Raw genomic sequence first — 23460 nt, 5'->3', positions numbered from 1 at the left:
ACAGAGGCCATTTAAAAAGCAGCCAGGGCCTTCCCCCCCCTCTCCTAGGTTACCTCAAGACAAAATTCAGTCATTTCCACAAGCATTTATATACTTTTATGCTTAAGACTAAGAATTTTCCACATACTGGCATTGGCTATAAAGGGGATCAAAATATACCACCCCAAAATATGCCACTTTGGCATGAGGATTATTTTGAGCTGAAGGTAATTGAGAAAAAGCAGACACAGGAAGAACTCTCTGCCCTCCCCCCACCTGCCTAAAAGCAGGGCATAAATTTCTCTGTGTAAAAGTGCCCCCTCCCCTCTGTCTACCAAGAGGAGGAGAACAGTCCTTATCACCAGAGACAGAGAAGTCACCAAGATGAGTCTATATAGACAAACCTTACTAAATAACCCTATCTACCATTGCTTCCCCCATATATCTACCTTGCCGTGATTTACCACTCCTGGAGGCCTCAAATCCCTTTTCTTTTGTCTTGTGACTTCTCCACAATTTATTGCCCTCTGTTAAAATAGTATATAAGCCTCTGAGTCTAACTGCTACTTTGGGTTTTCTTTTCTGTGCAGGCCTTGTGCATGTAAAGTTAGAAATAAAATTTGTATGCCTTTTCTCCTGTTAATTTGTCTTTTGTCAGCTTAATTCACAGGTACCAGTTACAGAACATAAGAGGGTAAAGGGAAAGTTTTTCCTCCCTAACAGCTACTTCCTAAAGTGAGAGCGTTTTAGATTACAGGAGAATCTAGCTGATCTCTAGATTTCCACAAAGAGACTTTTTTTCTTCTTTGTGTTGTTCTTCACACACCTTCTTAATGATGCACAACCTCTGTTTCTTTAAATAGTAATTGTGCTCAGACTATTCACCTGCTAAGTGCTTCATATGTATTTTCTCATTAAATGCAACAGCCCTATGAGGATTGTCCCGTGGTTATCAGTATTTGTTGAATTAATTCATTAATCACACCCCATTTTACAGTTGTAGAACTGAGAGCCCACGAAAGGCTGTTTCTTGCCTAAAATCAGGCCGTGAATTAGTGGTGGGTTAGACAGAGTTGAGTAAGTATCAGGCAACACTTATGTACATGTAATTTCTCTCTACATATAGATGTTAGTTTATTCAAGTTTAGGATCAGGGTTTTTTTTTTTCTGTATGACATTCTAAAGTAATTTTTTATTGTCCTATAATTTACAGGCAATAAAATGCAAGAATCTTAAGTTCACAGTTGGATGAGTTTGACACTTGCAGATGATTCACTTTTTAATGTTACAGTGTTGATCCATTGCACTTAATTGTACTGCCTATTTATTGAAAGATGCCAATCTCTAGACATGGGGAATGCCAGCCTCATCATGAGCTAATGGCTGGTGAATGATGTCACAATGTATTCATTGTGATGGCCCCCACAGCATTTTCTTTGTTTGCTCATATTACTGGCATTGTATTAACCTCTGAAGTGAGTTTTTTGAGATTAACCTGATGCAACATTTACAGTATTTTCACATCTGACTCAAAAACAAATTTCATGAATATACTGTGTAATGCAGTTCACTTCCAGCAGCAGCTGACAGTGGGCTTGTGAGCACCTGGGGGTGTCTCTCCAGGCCTGATCCTAGAGAAAGTTATGAAGTGGTTCCTGTGTTTGCCCTGCCCCTTCTCTACGTGCCTATCTAGTATGGCTGGCCTCACCTTCCTGTGTCACTCCTGGCCCCTGGTAAAGAAGAAAAACCCTAGGGGACATGGTGGCTCTCCTCAGACATTTGAAGGGCTTTCCTATAGAGGTGATCTTGTTTTATATGGCCCCAAAGAGTTGGCTGGCTTGCTTTCATTCATTCATTCACTCATTATTAAATAAAACCCCACTAAGAGCTAAACTCTGTACCAGGTATTATGTTACAAGCTAAGGATTTTGCACTGAACAAAACCAACAGAGAACCTGCCACTGTGAAGCTTATAGTTTAGTAGGGGAGGCAGATGTTAATCCAATACCCTCTTTGTAATTTCTAATCCGGGGGTGGAGGTGGGGTCAGGAAGAAGAAGGAGTTTGGAGAGCTCATTGCAGGTCCTAAGATGAGAAGATGCTCAGCAAGTTGAAGGAAATGAAGAAGGGCCTTGTGGCTGGAGTGCTGAGACGACAGGACAGCTGGCCGGGGGTGTGGAAATGATGGTAAGGAAATTAAGAAGAAGTGAAAGGGTGAAGATGTCGGACCAGCTGGTGGAAATTAAAGTGTGATGGATTTCAGTTCAATGTAGAAAAAAACTGACGGGAAGAATGGAGTGCCCTGGGGCATACTGTTTCTTTATCACTAATAGTGTGTAAGTAGAGACTTGCTGGCTATATTTCAAGTATCTGGTAGAGAATACACGATCACAGATACCAGATTGGACACCAAGTGACCCTTAAGTCTCTGGACCTAGAAGTCTCTGGACATGTGTGGAAGTCTCTTGTACCCTAAGATCCTATGCTGAGGTGGCAGGAAGACTGACCAGGCTATTGTAGGGATCTAGGTATCAAATAGTGAGGACCTGTGAGATGAAGGACTAAGCTGGCTAAATATGGGAGATGATCCCTGAGGAAATGTCCAACCATGGGGGAATGGAGAATCAGAGGGTTAGTGATATAGCAGGAGACTACACAGCACTGTGAGTGATACAGGTATCAATGTGTACAAATCTCAAACGCAAATTGTTCAAAGAAGCTAGTTGCAGGGAGACAGTCACGGTATGGTATACATTTGGGTAAAATTTAAGATCATGCTAAACAGTACTGCATATGGTTTATGACTACATAGTACAAATATAAAAAATAAGCAGGGAGTGCGAACCAAATTATTCAGTGATTGTTTCAAGGGAGAGAGAGATGAAAATGCGATCAAGGAGAGGGGTTTCAACTGTATCTATAATGTTCATTATATTATTCTTTATTTTTCTGCTTCTTGAAGAAATAAGACAAGAGAAGAACTCCAGGTGATTCTTACATATAGCTAGGTTTTGAGAACCAGAGTCAGTGCTTCTCAAAGTTCAGTGTGAATTTGAATCCTCAGGGGATCTTGTTAAAATGCTGATTCTGTCTCATTAGGTCTGGGATGGGGCCTGAGGGTCTGCATTTCTAATCAGCTCAGGGAAAAGGACCACTCTGAGTAGCGAGGGTCGGAACGCCCTTGGTGTCCTCTAGGATTCTCGCGGCCGACAGGACTGTTCGGAAGTGCCCACTCCGGACGGCATGCCTCCCTTCACGGTCTGGGTACAGTTGGGGGCAGTCTGGGAATCTCCGGAGAGAAGCTTTGAGAACTTGGGAAGGCACACTTTGGAGAGATTTCTCCAAAGAAGTTAAATCTACAGGTGATCCAGGAAGGTACGCAGCAACATATGTTGTCTGCTGATGTTTTTTCCTTAAATGTGTTTCTGTTTCACACTTTGTGGTCATGCATGTGCAGGTATCCTGTAGAGCAGTGTTTCCCAAACCAAATTGTACTCTGAGCTAGAAATCCCTTCAGTCTTGACATTATAGGAAAGGAGAAGCCAAGGTCGCTAAAGATTGGGGAGGAAGGGAGCAGATGTGGGGACATTATACTTTGCAGGAATCATTTTCTAGGTAGCAGCTCTCAGGTTTCTGGATGGTGGGTCTTGAACAGAGCAGAGTGACAGGCCTCTCATATCCCAAGATGGCATATGCTACTCAAGAAGGAGACAAAAGAGGCTGTTGTACAGTTTACCAAATTTGCTATACACAGGTGCGATGTGCTTGCACAAAGATTTCATTCCTGTGAAGTCCGCTGTCCTTTATGTTTTCCCACCGCGCCGTAAGTGCTATGACTGCAGGGGAGCACACGTCTCAGGTTTAGCACCTGGCCCGGTACCTGGGACCTCATAGGTGCTCAGGAACTGTTTATGGAATGAGTGAATGAATTTCAACTCAGATACAGGGTTTTTTTTAATTAACCTTTTTGTTTTGAGAGCATAATAGATTCATATGCAGTTATAAGAAATAAAACAGAGAGATCCCAGGTACGCTTTACCCAGTTTCCCCCAATGGTAACATCTGGCATAACTATAGTAAAGTATCAATCACAGCCAGGAAATTGTCAGTGATACAATCCATTGGCCTTAGATTTCCCCAGTGCCACATGCAGTCTTATCACGTGTGTAGGTTTATTTCCCCACCACCACAGATAAGACACAGACATGGCTCCATCATCACAGAGTCCCTTATGCTGCCCTTTTATAACCACACCTACCTCGCTCTATAATTTTGTCATTTCAAGAAGGTTGTATAATAGAATCACACAGTAAGTAATCTTTTTGGTTGGCCTTTTCCCCTCCGCACGATTGCCTGGACATTCATCCAAGTTGTTGCATCTGTCGGTAGCGTGTTCCTTTTCCTGGCTGAGGGATATTCCGTGGTGGGCATGCGTCACAGTTTGTTTATCCATTAACCCTTCCAAAGATTTCTAGGCTTTTTCTAGCTTGGGGCTATTATGAATAAAGCTGCTATGAACATTTGTGTATAGGTATTTGTGAATATATTTTTTCATTTCTCTGGGATAAATGCCCAAGAGTGCAAGTGCTGGGTCATATGGTAACTGCATATTTAATTTTATAAGACACTGCCAACTGATTTCCAAAGAGGCTTGGCTTACCTTGTACATTCCCACCCACAGTCTATATATATATATATATATATATATATATATATATATATATATATAAAAATTTATTTATTTTATTTATTTTTATTTTTGGCTGTATTGTGTCTTCGTTGCTGCGCGCAGGCTTTCTCTAGTTGTGGCGAGTGGGGGCTATTCTTTGTTGCCGTGCGCGGGCTTCTCATTGCGGTGGCTTCTCTTGTTGCAGAGCACGGGCTCTGGGCCTGCGGGCTTCAGTAGTTGTGGCACATGGGCTCAGTAGTTGTGGCACGTGGGCTCAGTAGTTGTGGCTCATAAGCTCTAGAGCACAGGCTGAGTAGTTGTGGCACACGGGCTTAGTTGCTCCGTGGCATGTGGGATCTTCCCTGACCGGGGCTCAAACCCGTGTCTCCTGCATTGGCAGGTGGATTCTTAACCGCTGCACCACCAGGGAAGTCCCCACCCACAGTCTATAAGTGGTCCAGTTGCTCCGTGTCTTCGCCAAAGTTTGGTATGGTTGCTGTTTTTTATTTAGAGATAGAATTCCAAGGGCACTGTTAGAGATCATTATTGAAAGGAGCCTTGCAATGAATTACCACAAGACTTTAGTAATAGCAGAGAACCTGGTAAGTTCCCAGGGACACCTGTCTTTGTCCAGAAACTTAGTAGACACGTAAATACTGTAGGAGGAATGCATTCTAGAATGTTAGAGAAGTGAGGATTAGAATGAGAAAGATGACTGACTAATGGTGGGAAGTAACATCAAATATACCCAAAGATGCGTCAGAATATCTAACGGCAGATGGGGATGGAGGCGGGAAAGGAGAAAAGGGGGCAGGAACCCCCCTATGTTCAAGTAGAGCAAAGGCCAGCAGAGGTTATCATTAATTCATGACTCATTAATTCAACAAATATTCATGGAGCAGCCTGCTATGAGCCAGGCATTCTGAGACACATGGGACATGGTCATGACCGAGGTTGGTAAGGTCCCTGACAGAATAACCAGCATTTATTTATGTGTCAGGTGTTGTGCTAAGCACCTATGATATCTTTTAATCCTCCCACAGAGACAGATGTTATTTTAAGCCCATGTTACAGATGAGGAAACAAGCTCAGAGAGGATAAGTAACTTGCCTGGGGCCACAGAGCGAGAGTGCCATGGAGCTGACATTCAAACCCAGGCATGTCTGGCCACCTTATGGTTGGTGGGACTTGCTAAGGTATATGGCAGACTTAAGATCCTGGCACAGGAGCACTTGGTACTGTGACCCCAGAAGCACAGTTGGGGAACAAGATGCTGTCTGGAGCCAGAATCCAGGGGCTCGGATTTCCTGGGACCCTTACTCTCTAGGAATCCTTTTGCTTACTTCCTACTTCCTAGTGTCTGAAATCTCTTCAGAAGAGGACAGGATTCTTCCATTTCATCATTAGAAGTTAATGTATAATTGCAGCTCTGCCTTTTTGTGTCACTTATCTTCAGAAGGAGAGACAACTGCTCCCTTATGTACAATAAGCTATTCTCATACCTGTTGTTAGGAGGCCCGGGGCTACTTCCAAGCCTAAATCTGTAGTCTGGCTCATTTTTCAGCTTCTCTGTCCCTCAAATAGGGGGATCCCATCCATCTGTCTATTACAAACTGCTTATCAAGGGGGCGGAGGTGTTGTCCTGGCACTCCTGACATTGAGCTCTGCTGTCGGTAAGCCTGTTGCTTTTCACAAATTCTCTCTGCTGATCCAGGAAGAGTACCATTCTTCCATTGGCTTTAACTCTTCCAGCAGGGCCGGAGTTGACTGAGGCCTGGAATACTGGGGTCTGGCCAGTTGCTAGGGTCAGTCACTAATCTCTGGGCCACTTGAGTAAGGACCTGTATCGCTGAGTTTCAGCTTCCTTTTTTTTCCCCTTTTTCAGTTTCCATAACTTCGACTCTTTGGAGGGCGTTGTCCTGCTTTCCGGGTCCCTGACTTACATAATGGTAATTTTCTAGCCTCTGTGTGGAGCTGGAAGTCTCTGCTCTCATCCCGGGCCTTCTTTAGAGATTTAACATGATGGTCCTCAGCTCTGTTCACGCTCGCAAAGCGTGATCCAGCATCCTCTCACAGTAATTTACTAAAACAGAAAGAGTTTCTCTTTAGAGCCTAGACCACAGTCCCTGTGAGGAACTTGAACCCTCTGATTCGTTTTTGTACCTGCCTTGTTCTGGTGACATGCTCTTGGGTCCCAAGTGTTTTCTAGCTGAGGTCGCACTGCCAACACTTTTAGGGAGGGGATGTGGTGCTGAGCTGTGTTGCTGCCCTCAGCCCCGCCCTAGGAGGCTGCTTGGCCCCAGGTCTTCCTTTCCACCACAGGGGGAAAAAAGGCATCTTACATCTGGTAGTGTATATAAGTCCATGCCACTCTCTCACTTTGTCCCAGCTCACCCTTCCCCCTCCCCGTGTCCTCAAGTCCATTCTCTACGTCTGCATCTTTATTCCTGTCCTGCCCCCCTAGGTTCTTCATAATCTTTTTTTTTTTTTTCGGATAGGGAGGGGGGAGGGAGATGAAACAGGGAGGAGATATGGGGATATATGCATATGTATAGCTGATTCACTTTGTTATACAGCAGAAACTAACACACCATTGTAAAGCAATTATACTCCAATAAAGATGTTTAAAAAAAAAAGGCATCTTATTTAAAATTCTTTAAAAAGTTGGTAATCATGTATGCTGCATGCCCCTTCCCAGGGCTCTCTCTAACAACCGGAGAAGAATTCATACTAATAAAAAGAGCGATAATAATAGCTAACATTTATTGAGTAGTTTTCATGTAATAGACGTTATGCTTAGAGTAAATTTTTATCTGCTCTTTTTCGTTTATTCTTTATAACCCTATTAAGTAGGTGATACTATCAACCACATTTTATACATGTGGGAACTAATGCCCAGGGAGGTTAAGAACCCACATCTGTGACTGAAGCACTTGCCCTTAGGGACTATATGACACCTCCTCCCATTCATGGAAAACTTGATCAAGGCCTGTCCTTCCTTATAAAAGTGCCGCAGAATGGCTAACAGGTTTCGTAGGGATTCCAGAGTCATCTGGAAGAGCAGTATGTTTCAAAACATTGTCTGTGAACCCCCTGCATCAGAATTCCCACCACTGCTTATTAAAATCGCAGTCAGGCTGAATCACAACCTCTGGGAATAGGGCCAGGGAATCTGCATTTTAGAAAGCTCCCCCCGACCCCCCGGGGATTCTGATGGACGCTAATAAACACTGCTATTTTCATTGGCATACTAATCACAGCCTACGGGTAGGCCTGAAACCAGCAAAAGGGATTGGTGAGGCTCTAGAGCAGGGGTTGGGCAATTTTTCTATAAAGGGCCAGAGAGTAAATAGTTTGTGCTTTGCAGGCCCTACAGGTCTCTGTTGCAACTCCTCGACTCTGCCACTGAAACACAAAAGTAGCCACAGACAGCCTATCACCAAAGGGCAGGGCTGTATCCCAATAAAACTTAGTATTCAAAAACAGGCAGTGAGAGGCCACAGCTTGCTGACCCTGACAGTCATCCTGGCCCGCCAGCCCTCTGACAGCCCCTTTTTTGTGGGGCTTATTCTTACACTACTTTCTGTTACCTACGGAGAGCTGTACCCATGGAATTAAAATCACCTGTTGTAACCGATTAAACCTTCAATCTTAGTGGCTTCAAGCAATCAAAGTTCCTTCTCTCTCATCTCACAGTCCAGTGAGGGTGTGCCTACCTAGCATATCCTGTGCGGTCATTTAGGGACCAGGACTCCTTCGTGGTGTGGCTTCACCCCTCTTGGCCCTCACAGCCATCCTCACAGCCAGCGGATGAGGAAAGAGCAGGATCATTCATGGGAAATTTGTATGGGCGTCGTCTGGAAGAGGTACCCATCATTTCTACCCACATTTCACTGGCCAGAATTCTTATTGTTTGGGGTCCAGAAACAGTGATTTCTCAAGCCTGTGAGGCCCTTGGTCTCGAGACTCTCTCTAGTCCCTTCTGTCTTTGCTTGAAATCCATCCAGCTCTAGCCCGGGCTCCTCCCTTCCTTGAAAAAACCTTGCTAAGGTCAGCCAGTAGGAGCCAGCCCACGGTTCACTCTGACCTGTCCAGCCACATTCCTTAGAGCTGCAGGCTCAGAAGGCACAGGTCCACCTCCTCAGTTACTGTAGGTGTAAGTTTTATCACCAGTTTGCTACTCCACAACCTAGATCTCTGTCTCTCCAGCCTCTGAGATGCATTTCCTCCCTGGCTGCTGCCTGCCTGTGAAGCCCGTGCCACATATTTTAGGTTGTTGCCATGGTAGTAGCACCCCACTGCAAGATACCAACTTCTGTGCTAGTTCAGGTAGCACAGCGGCTTTCTCAGGTAAACCCAAACTCTACGTGATTAACACAACTAAGTGTTTATTTCTTGCTCCCAGCATATTCTAATACAGATGTTCTTAAAGCTGTGACCTTCCACTTGGTTTCGTCCTTGTTGAAGCTCTGCCTTCCTCTGGGTCCTTATGGTCCTTCCACCGCGCTGGCCGCAGGCGCTTCCCGTGGGATCCCACAGGCACATCACTTTGGTCTGTATTCTCTTGGCCAGCAATCAGTCACATGGTCACAGTCAGTGCAGGAGGGGCTAGGAAATGTAGCGTAGCGACAAGCCCCAGAGGAACAGGAAATAGGTTTTGGTGTGCACGTGGGCTTGCCTGCCTCTTGGGCCAGGACTGTCTGGACTGACGGCGTACCGCCTGGGGCTTATCAGGAAGAAGGTCAGCAGGTGGCCTGCCTCGGTGCTCACCGGGGCCGTTACCAGGCAGCAGCGAGTGAGACCTGAAAGACGTGCAAACATCTTCACAAACGCACCAAACATTTGCTGCCTGTCCGCCCTGTGCCCAGCAGTGGGCCGGACTCTGGGGACCTGGAGGAGAACAAAACTCCCCTTGGAGCTCGGGGTGAACCCCCTAAACACAACCCTTGTGCTGCTGGGTTCCAAGCGGCCAGAGAGCCTGGGGACAGAGGAGGGGAGTGGGGCGGGTTTTTTAACATGGCTTGTTTGAGTGCCTCCTGCCGCCCTAGAAATGCATCCTGTATAGTTCAGCCTGCCAGCCACCATTAACAAGCGCTGTCTCTGCAGTGTAGCGGATGAAATGTAATTAGAGGGGAAAAGGGCAACCGATAGCTGATGTTCTGTTTATCTCTCTCTTGGTTGTTTTCCTAGGACATTGTTTTCCCTCTGTGAGGCTTCTAAGGAGGTGGCTGCTCCAGGATGTAGGGTCATCACCTTTTTTTGTGTTTGTTTCTGGCTGTTGGCAAAGTTAGGGAGCTGGCATTGTGTCTTGGACCCCCCTCTGTGATGCTGAGGACGGCACAGGGAGGGACCCAGAGCCCAGCATCCTTGCTTTTTTCATGTTGTTGGCCATTTGGGTTAGAAACCGCTGCTGCTGCTGCGGCTGGTGACTGCGTCATGGGCCTGGCTTAACTGATGAGGTCTGGGCAGACGGCGCTCAGTCAACAGCCGTTGAGCATCGGCTCTGTGCCCGACCCCTGTCCAAGCCCGTGGACACTTCCCTCCCCGGAGCCCACTCCCTCTCGGTAACTCAGGGCGCCAGGGAAGGATCTTGAAACTGTTATGTAAGGCAATGGCAGTATTCTCCAGGAACGTTTTCAAAAAGGGCTAAGAAAACGGGCATAGAGGACATAGCTAACACTGGAGCAGGCCATGGAGGGAAGTTTTTACATCTCTTTGAGAGATTTTTTGGTAGAAAATCATGTCACTAGAAGCAGGAAGGTAGCCTGGGTAAATATCTAGGACACCCTTCCAAGCTGCATTCATTAATTTGTCACATGGTTTCAGCTAAGGCAGTGAGGACTACAAAAGGTTAAATCTCTCCTATAGGATGAACTCAGCCATCCCTGTGAAACGGAGGAAGCTGAATACCATTAGACTCTCTAATCTCATTTCTCTCTTGCTGTCCTTCTTGGAGCCTATCGAATAGTGACCTGGCAGAGAGTCAGTTCTGTGGACGTGAAACATCAGAGTCAGTCTCTTTCTGAACGTGCCAACAGGGCTGTAATTTAGAAAATGTAGCCTACCTTTTAAGGAAGGATGAAAAGGTACTAAATGCACCTTTCTTTGCATGTTAGATCCCAAATATTTGGGATATATTAAACACGTAATTCCTGGGGAATTTTATTTTCTGTTTTATTAGAGTATTTGCATGACATATTAGAACCAACTTATTAAAACTGTTTGTATTTGTGGATCTCCAGTGGTTTCATGAGTACTGCTTGAGGTCCTATATATGCCAACTATTCAATAAGATGTGTCTTTTGAGTGTGTCTGACTATGCATTCAAGATGCAAATGCAGTAACAATTTTGCCCTTGTTTTAATTACTCTTCCTCAACAACGCATGTGATTTTTCTTATCTGATTTAAGCCTTTTTTGAGGGGAGAGGGTAGGAAAGTATTAGCTACTGCCATGTAAAATAAACTAAATATACTTGGAAGTTGGAATTTTACATTTTTCTGCTAGTCCTAGTCTTTTTCCATATTGTCATGTTGTCATAAATTAAAGGGGAGGGCGTGGGGCCTACCAGAATTTTGAAGGGTTTTTTTTCCTCCTATTTAAGGTTTATGTCTCCTATATAGCATCCCGTAATGCTGGTTATTTTTATGCTGAATATTTGGGACAAAGAGCCTCTCTTAAACGAAAGATAATTGCAAGCTTTGTCCCTTGCCTCAAGTTTACTGCAGGGTTCCTCTCCTCGTTGGTTATACAAAATGAAATTATAAACCACCAGTAGCCTGGGAGATGTCAATCGATTCCAAATGACTAAATATTTAATTCAATCATTGCCTATACTTCCAGGGATGACTCGGGTGTTTTTCTTCTTACTGAGGGCTCCATGAACGCCCGGCTCTGCAATGGCTGCTGAGGACTGTGTCTGTTGCAAGGAGGCTCCCCTGCAGTGAGGAGCTGGGCAAGCCTGTTCCATAGCAGCCGTGTTTGCAAATGGTAGTGGATTTTTGCAGAAGGTTTGTGGCCAGATCGCTATGTATAATACTGATGAAGCATTTTTGTTCCAGCTCTGTCTCGGAAGACCTAGGCTGTAGACGTGGGGATTTCAGTAGGAAACATTATGGATCTGTGGAGCTGGTAAGTTTACACTGTCTGTTCAGTGGTAGAACATTGATTTTGATTTAGAGAGGATCGCCAAGCTCTTCAGATCTTTTGTTGTATATTTACTGTTAGACCATGTGAGTACAGTATAAGGACTGGATGGGAATGAATGACTATTGAAGGGCTATAATAATTTGATCATCTTTATCTGTGTGTTTTTACTGTTACGTACTTTTAATCTGTGTCTTTCAGTATGTTAAAACATGTGGCTTGGTATTTTTCTCTGTTAATGGTGTTATATAATTAAATAAAATCAGTTATGAATTAAGAAAGGTAGCATTTGTTTTTATGTTATCTTGCTCCTAAAAGTTTCTAAATCTAGTTTTTGAGGTTTAAATATTATTGTAATACATATTCTGATTTTTCTGTACCTTTGCTCTCTGGGTATGTGATAGGAGTTAGAATATTTATGAGCTCTTTTTTTTCCTGTTAAGAGTATATGTGTTGGGCTAGATAAATGACTGTGATAGGTAATGGATATCTGGAATGAAAATATCCATATTTTCCTGAATGAGGGAGACTGGGGCTTGTGTTATGATTTTTTTAATTGTATGCTTTCATTTTAAAAGGGGCATAATGAAGGCATATCATAGCCTCAGTTTTTTAAAAGACAGAATTGTGAGTTCTTTTCCCACAAGAAAAGAACAAATTGCATGGAAATTTGAACATATTTTCAGGAAAATGTGCTCATAAGATTCTCTTGGTTGTTGAAACATTAAATTTATTATTTCTAGCTATTTACAAAAACTGAGTTGATGGGATCCATTTGTATAGTACCCAGTTATCCCCGATTAATATAAGCTGCATTCTTGCAGGGTTTAAAAAGTAAAAAAAAATTATGCCAGAATCATGTACCAGTAGCATTCTGCTTGAATTCAAGCATATATTACAGGTTTGACTGTGTACCTGCCCCAGGTATATTCCTGAAAATATGCATTAAGTAAAAGATTTGGTCCTTGTTCTTAAGGCGCTTACTGTCCTCCAGCTGGGCAGATAAGATATACATAATATATCTAAAGAATGAATTTAGTCACATAAAAGATGCACTGGTTGATTCAATCAATGCCTGTGCTATGTGAGTCACTGGTGACACCATGCCAACTCAGACCACCGCCTCTGCTGAAAGAGCATGTGCATAACTATAATTCAGAGTGGGAGCTGGTAAATGTTGTGAGAAGCACACAGATAGGGCCTGGTGGGGGTTGGGAGAAGGAGGGAGCAACCCCTTCTAGCCAGGCATCTTGGGGAAGCAGCCTGGATGTGGGTTGGTGGCAAGGAAGACAGACAGTAGATATTTGCACACAGCAGGATTCGTGGCAGTGATGATTCGAAGGGCAGCAAGCAAACGGTCCTGCCCAGCAGAGAGTGCAGGGCAGCAGAGCGTAGTGGTTACACAACAGCTAGGCTTTGGACTCAGGCAGGCCTGCGTTCACATACCAGTTCCATCACTTATTATCTTTGTAAACATCTCTGAACCCCAGGGGTGCCTAAGAGCTTGTGCTCTGGAGTCATTCTTGTTTCATCGTTTACTAGTTGTATGATCTGGAACTTCTTTGAGCCTCAGTTTTCTCATCTATGAAATGGGGTTTATTAATACTCTCTACCTTATAGGGTTGTCAGGAGGGTTAAATGGGATCATGCACGTAAGCACAGTCCCCGTTAACGAGCTGTAGCAGCAAAGCTGAAATTTGGGAGCAAAAGTAGGACCTTGACTCTTAGGTAAAGACTTTGAACGTGATCTAATGAGTATGGAGCTCTGTAAACAATGAGAGTGGTGTCTGGGAGAGATAACGTAGGTGTGTAGGATGGACCCTTTATAGACTTGTGGAAATCACAGAATAGCAGACTGGGAACGTACTTCAGAGCAGCAGTTTCAAGCTTGAATAGGCATCAGAATCACCTGGAGAGTTTATTAAAACAAATTGCTGGATCCCACCCCCACAGTTTCAAGTTCAGTAGGTCGGGGTTAACCCAGATTTTGCACTTCTAACAAGCTCCCAGATGATATTGATGCCGCTGGTGCCAGGACCACCCTTGAAGAAACCCTGCCTTACTGAATCCTAGACTAGACATCAGTTATCCCCAGCCTGACGAGGCAGCTCATTGAGCAAAAGTTCTTCAATCCATCTGTTCAGGTTTTTACTCTAGAGCCATGATTTTGTGTGTGTGTGTGTGTTTATAACTCTTTAAATATCATAAAGTAACTTTTAAATACATTTTTAAATTCCATGTGTAATTTCACGACCTTGCAGCAAGTATTTTCATCTCCTTTGGTACCTTCCAATTTTTATAGCTCCAAAGCCATTTCTACATGGCTGTAATCAAATTATACATTTACTTTCGCATTCCTCTCTTTTCATTTAACTGTATTTTGTAACTATCTTCTTGTTATGTAGTCTTTGAAGTTACCATTTTAATCGGTGCACGATAGCCCAACAAGGTGATAAACAGTTATCCGTGGAACGGTTTCCCTCCTTTTGTAAAATCAGGTTGTTTCTAGTTTCCCCACTTCAGGAATGACGTGCGCCAGAGGCTGCAATGGTTGGGAAAGATGCAGTGAGCAAGTTCCAGTTTTGCCATCTGAGGATCTCTTGAAATTCTGACTCCAGTGTTTTAAGGGAGGAGACATTGTCTCTCGCCTAGGAACGGCAGAGTATTATTAAATTAAAAACCATTTGGATGCGTCCTAAGTTCATGAGAAAGTGAGTTTAATTTTTCTTACACCTGGTTTGATGAATATTGTTGGGAACCCAATCGATCTTGGGCATCCTGGAACTCAGACTTTGTAGAGAGGTCCTTAGGATTCTGTAAAATTGAAATTTTAGCATAAACTTCTTCTGACCTTCAGCAAATTAGGTAGAGGTCCTTGTGAAGAAGGATATCGGCCATTCAAATCAGCAATGAGGGCAGATGCAGGGGCTTGGTGTCTCGGTTTCAATTGGGTATACATTTGGTGAGAGACCGTGGAGCTCAGATCTCTACTGACTGACAGGAGAGTTTCTCAGCCCTGATTCAACAGCTGTGTGTCGCAGTCTCCCGCCGTGGGGCAGGCACGGGGCCGGGCACTGCGGGAGAAGGACAAAACCAGTTGTTCTGCTCTCCTGGAGCTGGAGATAGTCTAGCTTTAGAAACCAACGGCCTCAAACTTTGAGTCTCCAGGCTGTGTGTGTCTTAGCTGCCCTCAGCTATGTTCCCCGCCTTAATCAGGGATGGTTTCCTCGCAGAGAACGGAGATCCACTGGGTCTCGCTCAGGTATAAAGTAATGCATGGGAAGGGTGCGGGTGAATCTCCCCAGAATGCAGTGTGGGAAGCACAGCTGGGCCCCATGTGACTGGGAAGCCATCAAGCAGCTATTCTTGTTTCTCTCCAGTCCCTGTGATTTCTCAGCTTCACTCTTCTCTGCGTGTCGATACCAATCTCCTCTCTGCACGCCAGCTTCCCCGAAAGCACAGTTGCCTCTCTCCAGTCCATTTTTTCCCCAGCAGCGGTGGGTTTTTCTTTAATACTTCTTCTTATCATGGTAAAAGATACACAACATAAAATTTACCATTTTTAAGTGTACAATTCAGGGCCGTCATGTACATCCGCAGGGGTGTGCAACCATCACCACTATCCACTTTCAGAACATTTTTCATCGTACCAGATAGACACCGCACCCCACACCGCACCCATTAAACAATGACTCCCCGTTCCCCCCGTCCCCAGCCCCTCGCAACCTCTGTTCTATCTTCTGTCTCTGTGAGTTTGCCTATTCTACGTATACATATAAGTGGAATTATACAATTTTTGTCCTTTTGTGTATGATGTATTTCACTTGGCGTAGTATTTTCAAGGTTCATCCATGTTGTAGCGTGTATCAGAATTCCATTCCTTTTTATGGCTGAATAATGTTTCATCATGTGTATATACTGCATTTTGTTTACTCACCTATTGATGGATGCTTGGGTTGTTTCTACTTCTTAGCTACTGTGGATAATGTTACTGTGAACATTGTTATACAAGTATGTGCTTGAGTCCCTGCTTTTAATTCTTTTGGGTATATTAACTAGGAGTGAAATTGCCAGATCTTATGGTAATTCGATTTTTAACTTTTGGAGGCACTCTCAAACTAGTCTCAAAGTGGCTGCACCAATTTACATCATTCCCACAGCAGTGTTCCGGGGCTTCAGTTCCTCCACATCCTCACCAACACTCGGTATTTTCCTTTTTTTTTTTTTTTTTTAATAGCCATCCCAACAGGTATGAAGTAGTATCTCATTGTTGTTTTGATTTGCCTTTCACTAATGATTAATAATGTTGAGCATCTTTTCATGTGCTTATTGGCCATTTGTATATCTTCTTTGGAGAAATGGTATTCAAGTCCTTTACCCATTTTAAAATTGGGTTGTTTGTTTTGTTGTTGTTGAGTTTTAAGAGTTCTTAATATAGTCTGGATATTAATCCTTTATCAGATATATATGATTTGCAAATATTTTCACCTGTTATGTGGGTTGTACTTTTATTCTGTTGACAATGCCCTTTGATGCACAAAAGTTTTTAAATTTTCATGAAGTCCAGTTTATCTATTTTTTTCTCTCGTGGCCTATGCTTTTGGTGTTTGTATCCAAGAAATCATTGCCAAATCCAATGTCATGAAGATTTCCCACTATGTTTTCTTCTAAGAGTTTTATAGTTGTAGCTTTTACATTTATGTCTTTGATCCACTTTGAGTTAATTTTTGTATATGGTATAAGGTAAGGGTCCAACTTCATTCTTTTACATGTGGATGTTCAGTTTTCCCGGCATTATTTGTTGAAAGGACTGTCCTTTTCCCATTGAATGGTCTTGGCATCCGCGTCGAAAATCAATTTATCATGTATACAAGGGTTAATTTCTAGGATTTCTCTTCTGTTTCATTGGTTTATATGTCTGTCCTTACGCCAGAGTGATGTTTTAAAATGTTGACAACACAATGTCTTTTCTTTCTTAAATCCCTTCTGTGGCCCGTTGCACTGCAAGCCCAGACCTTTTACAAAGCCCTACAAGATCCCGCGTGATCCCTGTTCAGCCTTCCTCTCCCTCCTTCTCTCATGCTACTCACCGTGCTTCACTGGCCTGATTTTGGTCTCTAGCACAATTTGAGTTCCTCCCTGTCCTTTGCACTTACTATTCTCTTGCACTTACTGTTCTCTCTTCGAGCCGTTCTCTAACTCAGAATCCTCTTTATTTTCTTAATGGTGTTTATCACAATTGATTTTTAAAAAATATTTATTTGGCTGTACCGGGTCTCAGTTGTGCCACGCGGGATCTTCGTTGCAGCATGCGGGATTTTTTTTAGTTGCGGCATGAGGGATCTTTAGTTGCTGCATGCGGGATCTAGTTCCTTGACCAGGGATCGAACCTGGGCCCCCTGCATTGGAAGAGCGGAGTCTTAACCACTGGACCACCAGGGAATTTCCACAATTGATATTTATTTGTTTACTAACTATTCTCTCATCCACTAGAGGTGAGGGTGGAAACCATGTCTACCTTGTTCATTGTTGGATTTCTAGGCCCTGGCAAGGCCCTGGCACATACAAAGTTCGCATTCACTGTTTTTTATTACTAAATTGATTTCTAGTCCCCCAATCCCCTGGTCTTGCGGCCCCTTCGCCCCTCATAGTCATAGGGTGAAGTGTTCATTCTTGGATTCAGGTATCTATCCCTGATTCAAACAGTTGAGTTCAGGGTAGTGGGATCGTGTGGTATAAACGTGGCCTCCTAGACCCACATCCTCAGCAGAGTGTGTGGATAGGGCAGATTCTCTCTGAAAGGGATATAGAGAAAAATCAGTTTCAAAGAGCATGAACTGGGAAGGAGGCCTCACATGTGTCTGCAATATTTCCTCTTATAGTAGATGATTTAAAAGCTCAAACTAAAAGCACCTGGCTAAAATGTCATCCTCTGCCAATGGACTATTATCCCTGACACTTTCTTAAATCCCATAAACAATGATATGGATTATAAACTCTCTAAAAATAGGAATAATGGCTCTTTATTTACCACTGTGTCCCTCATACCAACCACAATGCTTAGCGTTAGTAACTTAGTAAATATTAATTGAATGAATGAATGGTTCAATTTGGTTGGAATTAGAGAGTAGCCTAACCCGTCAAAAATAAAGAAGGAAAAATGAGCTTCTTTGATCCCCCCCACCCCAGTATAGACTCATCAGCTTGCAGTGCATTCCGTCTGAAACATATGCCATTTTTCTTCTTGATGAATTGAAAGTCTGGTCTGTCGTGGCAGCATTCTAAGCAAGGCGCAGCTATTACCCCATCGACCATTCTTCTTCACTTTATATCGAAATCTGTCAGGATAAGATTGTTTGTAGTTTTTACTGATCTTTCCTTGGCCTTTGACTCAGTGGGTAAGAAACTGATGTGTTACAAATGATAAGTGGTAGGGGCGCCATATGGACCTCTCCCCTGCCAAGCCCAGCTTCTGATCCTCATATAACCCCACATCTGGATGCTTCTGGGGAAGCCACAATCTGCAGGTAATTTCAAGTCTGGATAAAACAGGGTGGTATATTGTCCATTGCTTTTAAAACTTGTTCCCTAATGACTCAAGCCTGCATTTGGATCAGCTGCATGTTCCCCTGGTATATCACAGAGACACATATAAATGCGACTCTGTGAGGACAGCATGGGTTTGCTGTTATGAACTCAGGGTGGGCTCAAAGGACGTCTGGCTTTACTGAGCACAACCAAAAGAGAGGTTTATCATGAACTTGGTTGGCATCTGCAGATTTTAACATTTGAGGTGTTGACTATGTGAAGAGTTTTGAAGTCTGATATGTAGTCATTTGTATTTTTGCTCAGGCACAAACTTGAATTACGCCTGTGGGACTATTGTGCAGAAACACGACTCTTGGCTAATGAGTAATTCAGCTAGCTGCCTGCCCAGCACCCCTAATACTCTACAGGGTTGAGTAAGCTTTTTGTTTTCAGAGGCATTTTATGGGAGAGTTATATTCTATGCAGTATCACTAAATTGAGAGATGAGTGAAGGTACCAGCATATTCCCTTAGGAACATCAAAACATCAAGACTTCCACATTCTACAACTAGAACCATAATTTTGACAGATGTTCTCTGATATTTAACTGGCTTATATTTAAGGCTTTGATAGCTGGTTGACTCATGTAGGTACCGCAAGGTATAACATTCATCTGGAGTTATCAGTGAGTTAATGTGGCTAAAAACTCTGGTGCTCTTTTTAATATTTTTGATGCCTTTGTGGATGATCAGTAATGCTGACATGGAACATTTTCCAGGCTAAAATTATTGCAACCATTTTCAGTAATGTAGAACTTTAAGACCTTACTCAGATACTTATTTATGCATGAGAATGGAACCAGAAATCTTTTATTATGATTATGATTGTGATTAGTTTTGCTGTTTACTGAATGCTTACTATGTCCCAGTGACTGAGCTAAATACTCTGGACGCATTTACCTATTTAATCCTCCCAAACGACTACAGGCAGTAGATGTTATTTGATTGCACCTCACACTGTGGACGCTCAGAAGACATTTGTGGACATTGAATGGATTCCCATTTATCAGACGAGCTCAGAGAGATCCCACGGCTGGTGAGTGTAGAGGTGACACTTAAGCCCAGGTCTGTCTGACCCCAAGAGCCCCTATGCTTAATCTCTCATCTACGAGCCTGTGCTGGCATAGCCCTGCCACTTACAGGCTGTTTCCTGAGGCAATTGGATTGATTGTTAGAGCAAACAGCTCTGCCCTTAATCAACAGCATAGAGTAGCTCTGCTTGAGGTTTTAGCTCAAATACATAATTTCGAACTCTCTTAGGTCCAAATCTTAACAAAAGCTTGATTTTAAGAAGAATGTTCACAAAGAATTACCTGAGAGATGTCCATGCCATAAATGGTCTAAATTTAATTTCTGGATTAGGCCCAACCATAAGGTAGCTGCAGACACTTGGCCTGCCTTTCTTGGCCCCTCTTAGTCTTGCTTTTCTTGATCTGTGTCTTGGTGTTAGGCCTTTAACGTGCACTGATGGACAGAGCAGGAAAGAGCATATGGATCTGGATGGTGCGTCTCTTGCAGGAAGGTCTTGAGGGTTTTTCTCAGCCTGTCACACAGTGTCTCCTTTAAGAGGGCCTATGAGAAAAGTTTTCCGGGACCAAAAAGCAGCTTTGTTGTTAACCTTATAGGCAATAGGAATCCTCTGAATGGCTGGCTGGGGTTTTTCCTCTTTGCATTAGCCTCTAGGAAGCTCAGGACCCTATTTATGGCTTGCTTCTAACAGCCTTAAAGGACTTTATAACATGCAGCCTAAACTTATTCTCTTGTTTTCAGGTTATTTACCCACACCTAATTTTCCCTTGTTCTGAATTTGTTCTGTATCTAATTTTCTCCTTTGAGTGAGATACATTTCAGTAAGCTGCTTTAAATCTCTTCTAAAAAATAAGGTAGAGCATAAATTTTTTTTTTTAAAAAAATCTGTATTCAGCTTCTAGCCCTTAAAAGCAGAGGATACTCTGTCCCCCATTGATGGTAGCTTAGTTTATAGAATGGTTTTGACCCTTGTCTCCTCCTTGCCCAGGGAGTTTGGTGACCTGCCCAGCCATTTGGTGACCACCTTGAGCACTGAGCCCTGTGTTAATGGTCTGGATCATTGGGGTCCAAAAGTCTTCCAAATCAACTAGCTAAACACACGCTGTAATCAGAATACCAGACAAGTCCTCCAACTTTCCCAGGCAAAATCAACTCTGGAAACAGCCATTTCAATGATAGTGGGCACCAGCACGCTCTCTAGTTTCAAAACTAGGATTGCAGATACTCCACTCCCTCCTGGGGAGCGACGGGCCTGGGTGCCTCACACCGGGTTCCTCGTGGCCGCACAAGTCTCCCGTTTCTGTGCGGCTCCCGGTGACCCTCTCTGCTGCCGCGGTGCCCTCAGCTCATCTCATGACCTCTGGCTCCTACACCTGCTGCTGGAACCCTGGGGTCTTTGTTCTGTGACTCCAGTGGTCTTCAGCTGGTGGGCTATAGTACTCTGCTGGACCATAAAAATACTTTCAAATTTTGACCAGTGTACAACAGTTTATGTTTTGTGTACCCAGAGCTACAAACTGTTAACGTACTGTTTATTGGTTAATTCTTCACAGCAAACCTAGTTTTCTACCTTGATTGTGGTCTCTTGTATACTCTGGAGGTAAAATTCTCAAGTGTGTCTCAAACGCCCAGTCTTTCTTAAGTGTCTGCTTGATAATATCCGTTGCCTCTCACAACTTACTTGTGCCAAAGTGACCTCTGCCCTACACCAGGTCCTGTCACGTGCCCAGCTCAACTTTCAGTAAGACAGATCAGGCTCAGCGGTATGTATCGTCAGTTGTAGCAAAAATAAATTTTTTTTTTTTTTTTTTCAGTACGCGGGCCTCTCACTGTTGTGGCCTCTCCCATTGCGGAGCACAGGCTCTGGACGCGCTGGCTCAGCGGCCATGGCTCACGGGCCCAGCCGCTCCACGGCATGTGGGATCCTCCCGGACCGGGGCACGAACCCGCGTCCCCTGCATCGGCAGGCGGACTCTCAACCACTGCGCCACCAGGGAAGCCCATGCAAAAATAAATTTTAAGCTTGATCAAAAATATATAATGTTGGGACTTCCCTAGCGGTGCAGTGGTTACGAATCCACCTGCCAATGCAGGGGAAATGAGTTTGAGCCCTCGTCCAGGAAGATCCTATGTGCTGCGGAGCAACTAAGCCCGTGCGCCACAACTACTGAGCCTGCGTGCCACCGCTACCAAAGTCCGCGTGCCTAGGGCCCATGCTCTGCAACAAGAGAAGCCACCACAACAAGAAGCCCACGCACTGTGACAAAGAGTAGCCCCCGCTCGCCGCAACTAGAGAAAGACTGCATGCAGCAACAAAGACCCAATGCAGCCATAAATAAATAAATAAATTTATTTAAAAACTATATATATATAATGTTATATACCTTTGTATACTGCTCTTATGAGTACAAAATATTTTCAGTTTTCTGAAAGATATTTTTAAGAACCTGTGTTTACTTCTGAATTCAGGCAGGTCTACCATCAAAAATGTAGTACTTGACAGCCATGAACACAGACCCAAGAATTTGAAAACACCCTTTTACTTCTTTTAGTGCTGTTACCTTGAAAATGAATCTAATTTTTTTGCCAGCCTTTCACCATGTGGTCTCTGAACAGTCATAGCTCTTTGGTAGACCCTCAGCACCAAGTCTAATGCTTTTAACTTATTAGCTGCCCCCTGGTAGGCAACTTGGAACAAATTTCCCCAGGGGTGTGGGACCTAGAGCGTTTGAGGCTTCTTTCGGGTCTCTCTCAGCACCCCCAAGCTGAGACCCTTGTCTTCGGCTTTCTCCTGTCTCGGGGCAAGTCCCTATTTTGTTGGGGTATACATCCATTCCGTGGGTTGGAGCGGCTTCACCCTCTTTGTAGGAGAGGAGAATACCTGTGGTTTTAAAATTTGCTCCCCTTTTTTCCCCCACTGGGTGAATTTAGGGAAAGTCATGCCCAAATCCAGTGTAGCCTGCCATGACTGACTTACCAAAAAGGGCTCCCATTTTCATGCCACAACGAATATTCTTATTTTTATACTGAACTATTTTACATATTTAATTAAAGCAGTTACTTTGGGCTCCTTTATGTGTAAGAAAAGGATATATGCTTTTTGGCCTCAGCTTTTTAATTGGTCTTTCACGGTTATCACTGTGTTGCAGTCTTTTAAAATATAATCTCAGGCTGTGTTTGCTTAATAGATGTGAAGACTTTTTGATTACGTTGGGAATACATTTCAGCCACTCTAAAGTCTCCTTTTGATCCCCGCGATAGGTCCACAAATTCCCTTGCAAATTCGCCTTTGGATGCTTCCCCTTTTTGTTCCCACTAAGCCTGCTCTTGCCAAAGTCACCAGAGACCTTTCTGCTACCAAATCCAGGTGACGCGTTTAGTCGTTAGCTCACGGACCCACTCTGCACATGCGCCCTGTTAAAACTTTCCCCTCCCTTGGCGTCTGCGCCTCTGCTCTCTTGTACTTCTCTTTCTACCTCCCTACTGCACCTTCTCAGCTTCTTTTAGGGAGCTCTTCTCTTCTGCCTGGCCCTTGAATTTGGAGGCTCCTCGGGGTTCTCTTCTCACTCTGTCTGCTCTCCCTCATTATCTTTCCTATCCCCATGGCTTCAGGTACTGTCTTTAGGCTGGTGACTCACAGATCCATATATTCTTCCCAGGTCTCTGTCCACAGCATATAGGATCTCCTGCCCAAATGTCCACTGGACATTGCCACGGGCAGTTGAACCTTAAAACGCCCGCTACGGAACTCACTGTCGTTGCTCTTTGCCCACCCACACCACTGGGTAAATGGCTCAACCTTTCCTTCCGTTGCTAATATCAGAAACCAGGAGCTCACCCATAGCCCACATCCAATCTCTTACCAAACCCTGTTGGTTATATGTTCTCAACAGATTTCATGGGTAAGTTGCTCTTATTCACATGGATGTGCACTCACAATGCCAGACAGTCTTTCGAGGAGATGATAGACAGATAGATAGATAGATAGACAGATAGATAGATAGATAGATAGATAGTCGTATATACGTATAGATATGTATGCATGGGAATAT

At 43.8% G+C, this 23460-nt stretch overlaps 1 protein-coding gene across 5 annotated transcripts in view; it reads left to right on the top strand.

The window, feature by feature from the left end:
- The window catches only part of GARNL3 (GTPase activating Rap/RanGAP domain like 3), a 151003-nt gene that overhangs the window by 31650 nt on the left and 95893 nt on the right, over positions 1–23460 (top strand). For 2 of the 5 annotated variants that reach the window (XM_059073186.2, XM_067040683.1), the window contains exon 3: positions 11708–11777. In XM_059073186.2, the coding sequence (XP_058929169.2) occupies positions 11708–11777 (70 nt within the window). Of the gene's footprint in view, positions 1–10518; positions 10734–11254; positions 11637–11707; positions 11778–11858; positions 11879–23460 lie in introns of those variants that run through there. The other 3 variants (XM_067040684.1, XM_067040685.1, XM_067040686.1) reach the window with 3 other exon arrangements.

This window comes from Kogia breviceps, chromosome 8, assembly GCF_026419965.1.
Source record: "Kogia breviceps isolate mKogBre1 chromosome 8, mKogBre1 haplotype 1, whole genome shotgun sequence".
Lineage (NCBI taxonomy): Eukaryota > Metazoa > Chordata > Mammalia > Artiodactyla > Physeteridae > Kogia > Kogia breviceps.
This window is presented reverse-complemented; position numbering and strand designations above follow the sequence as displayed.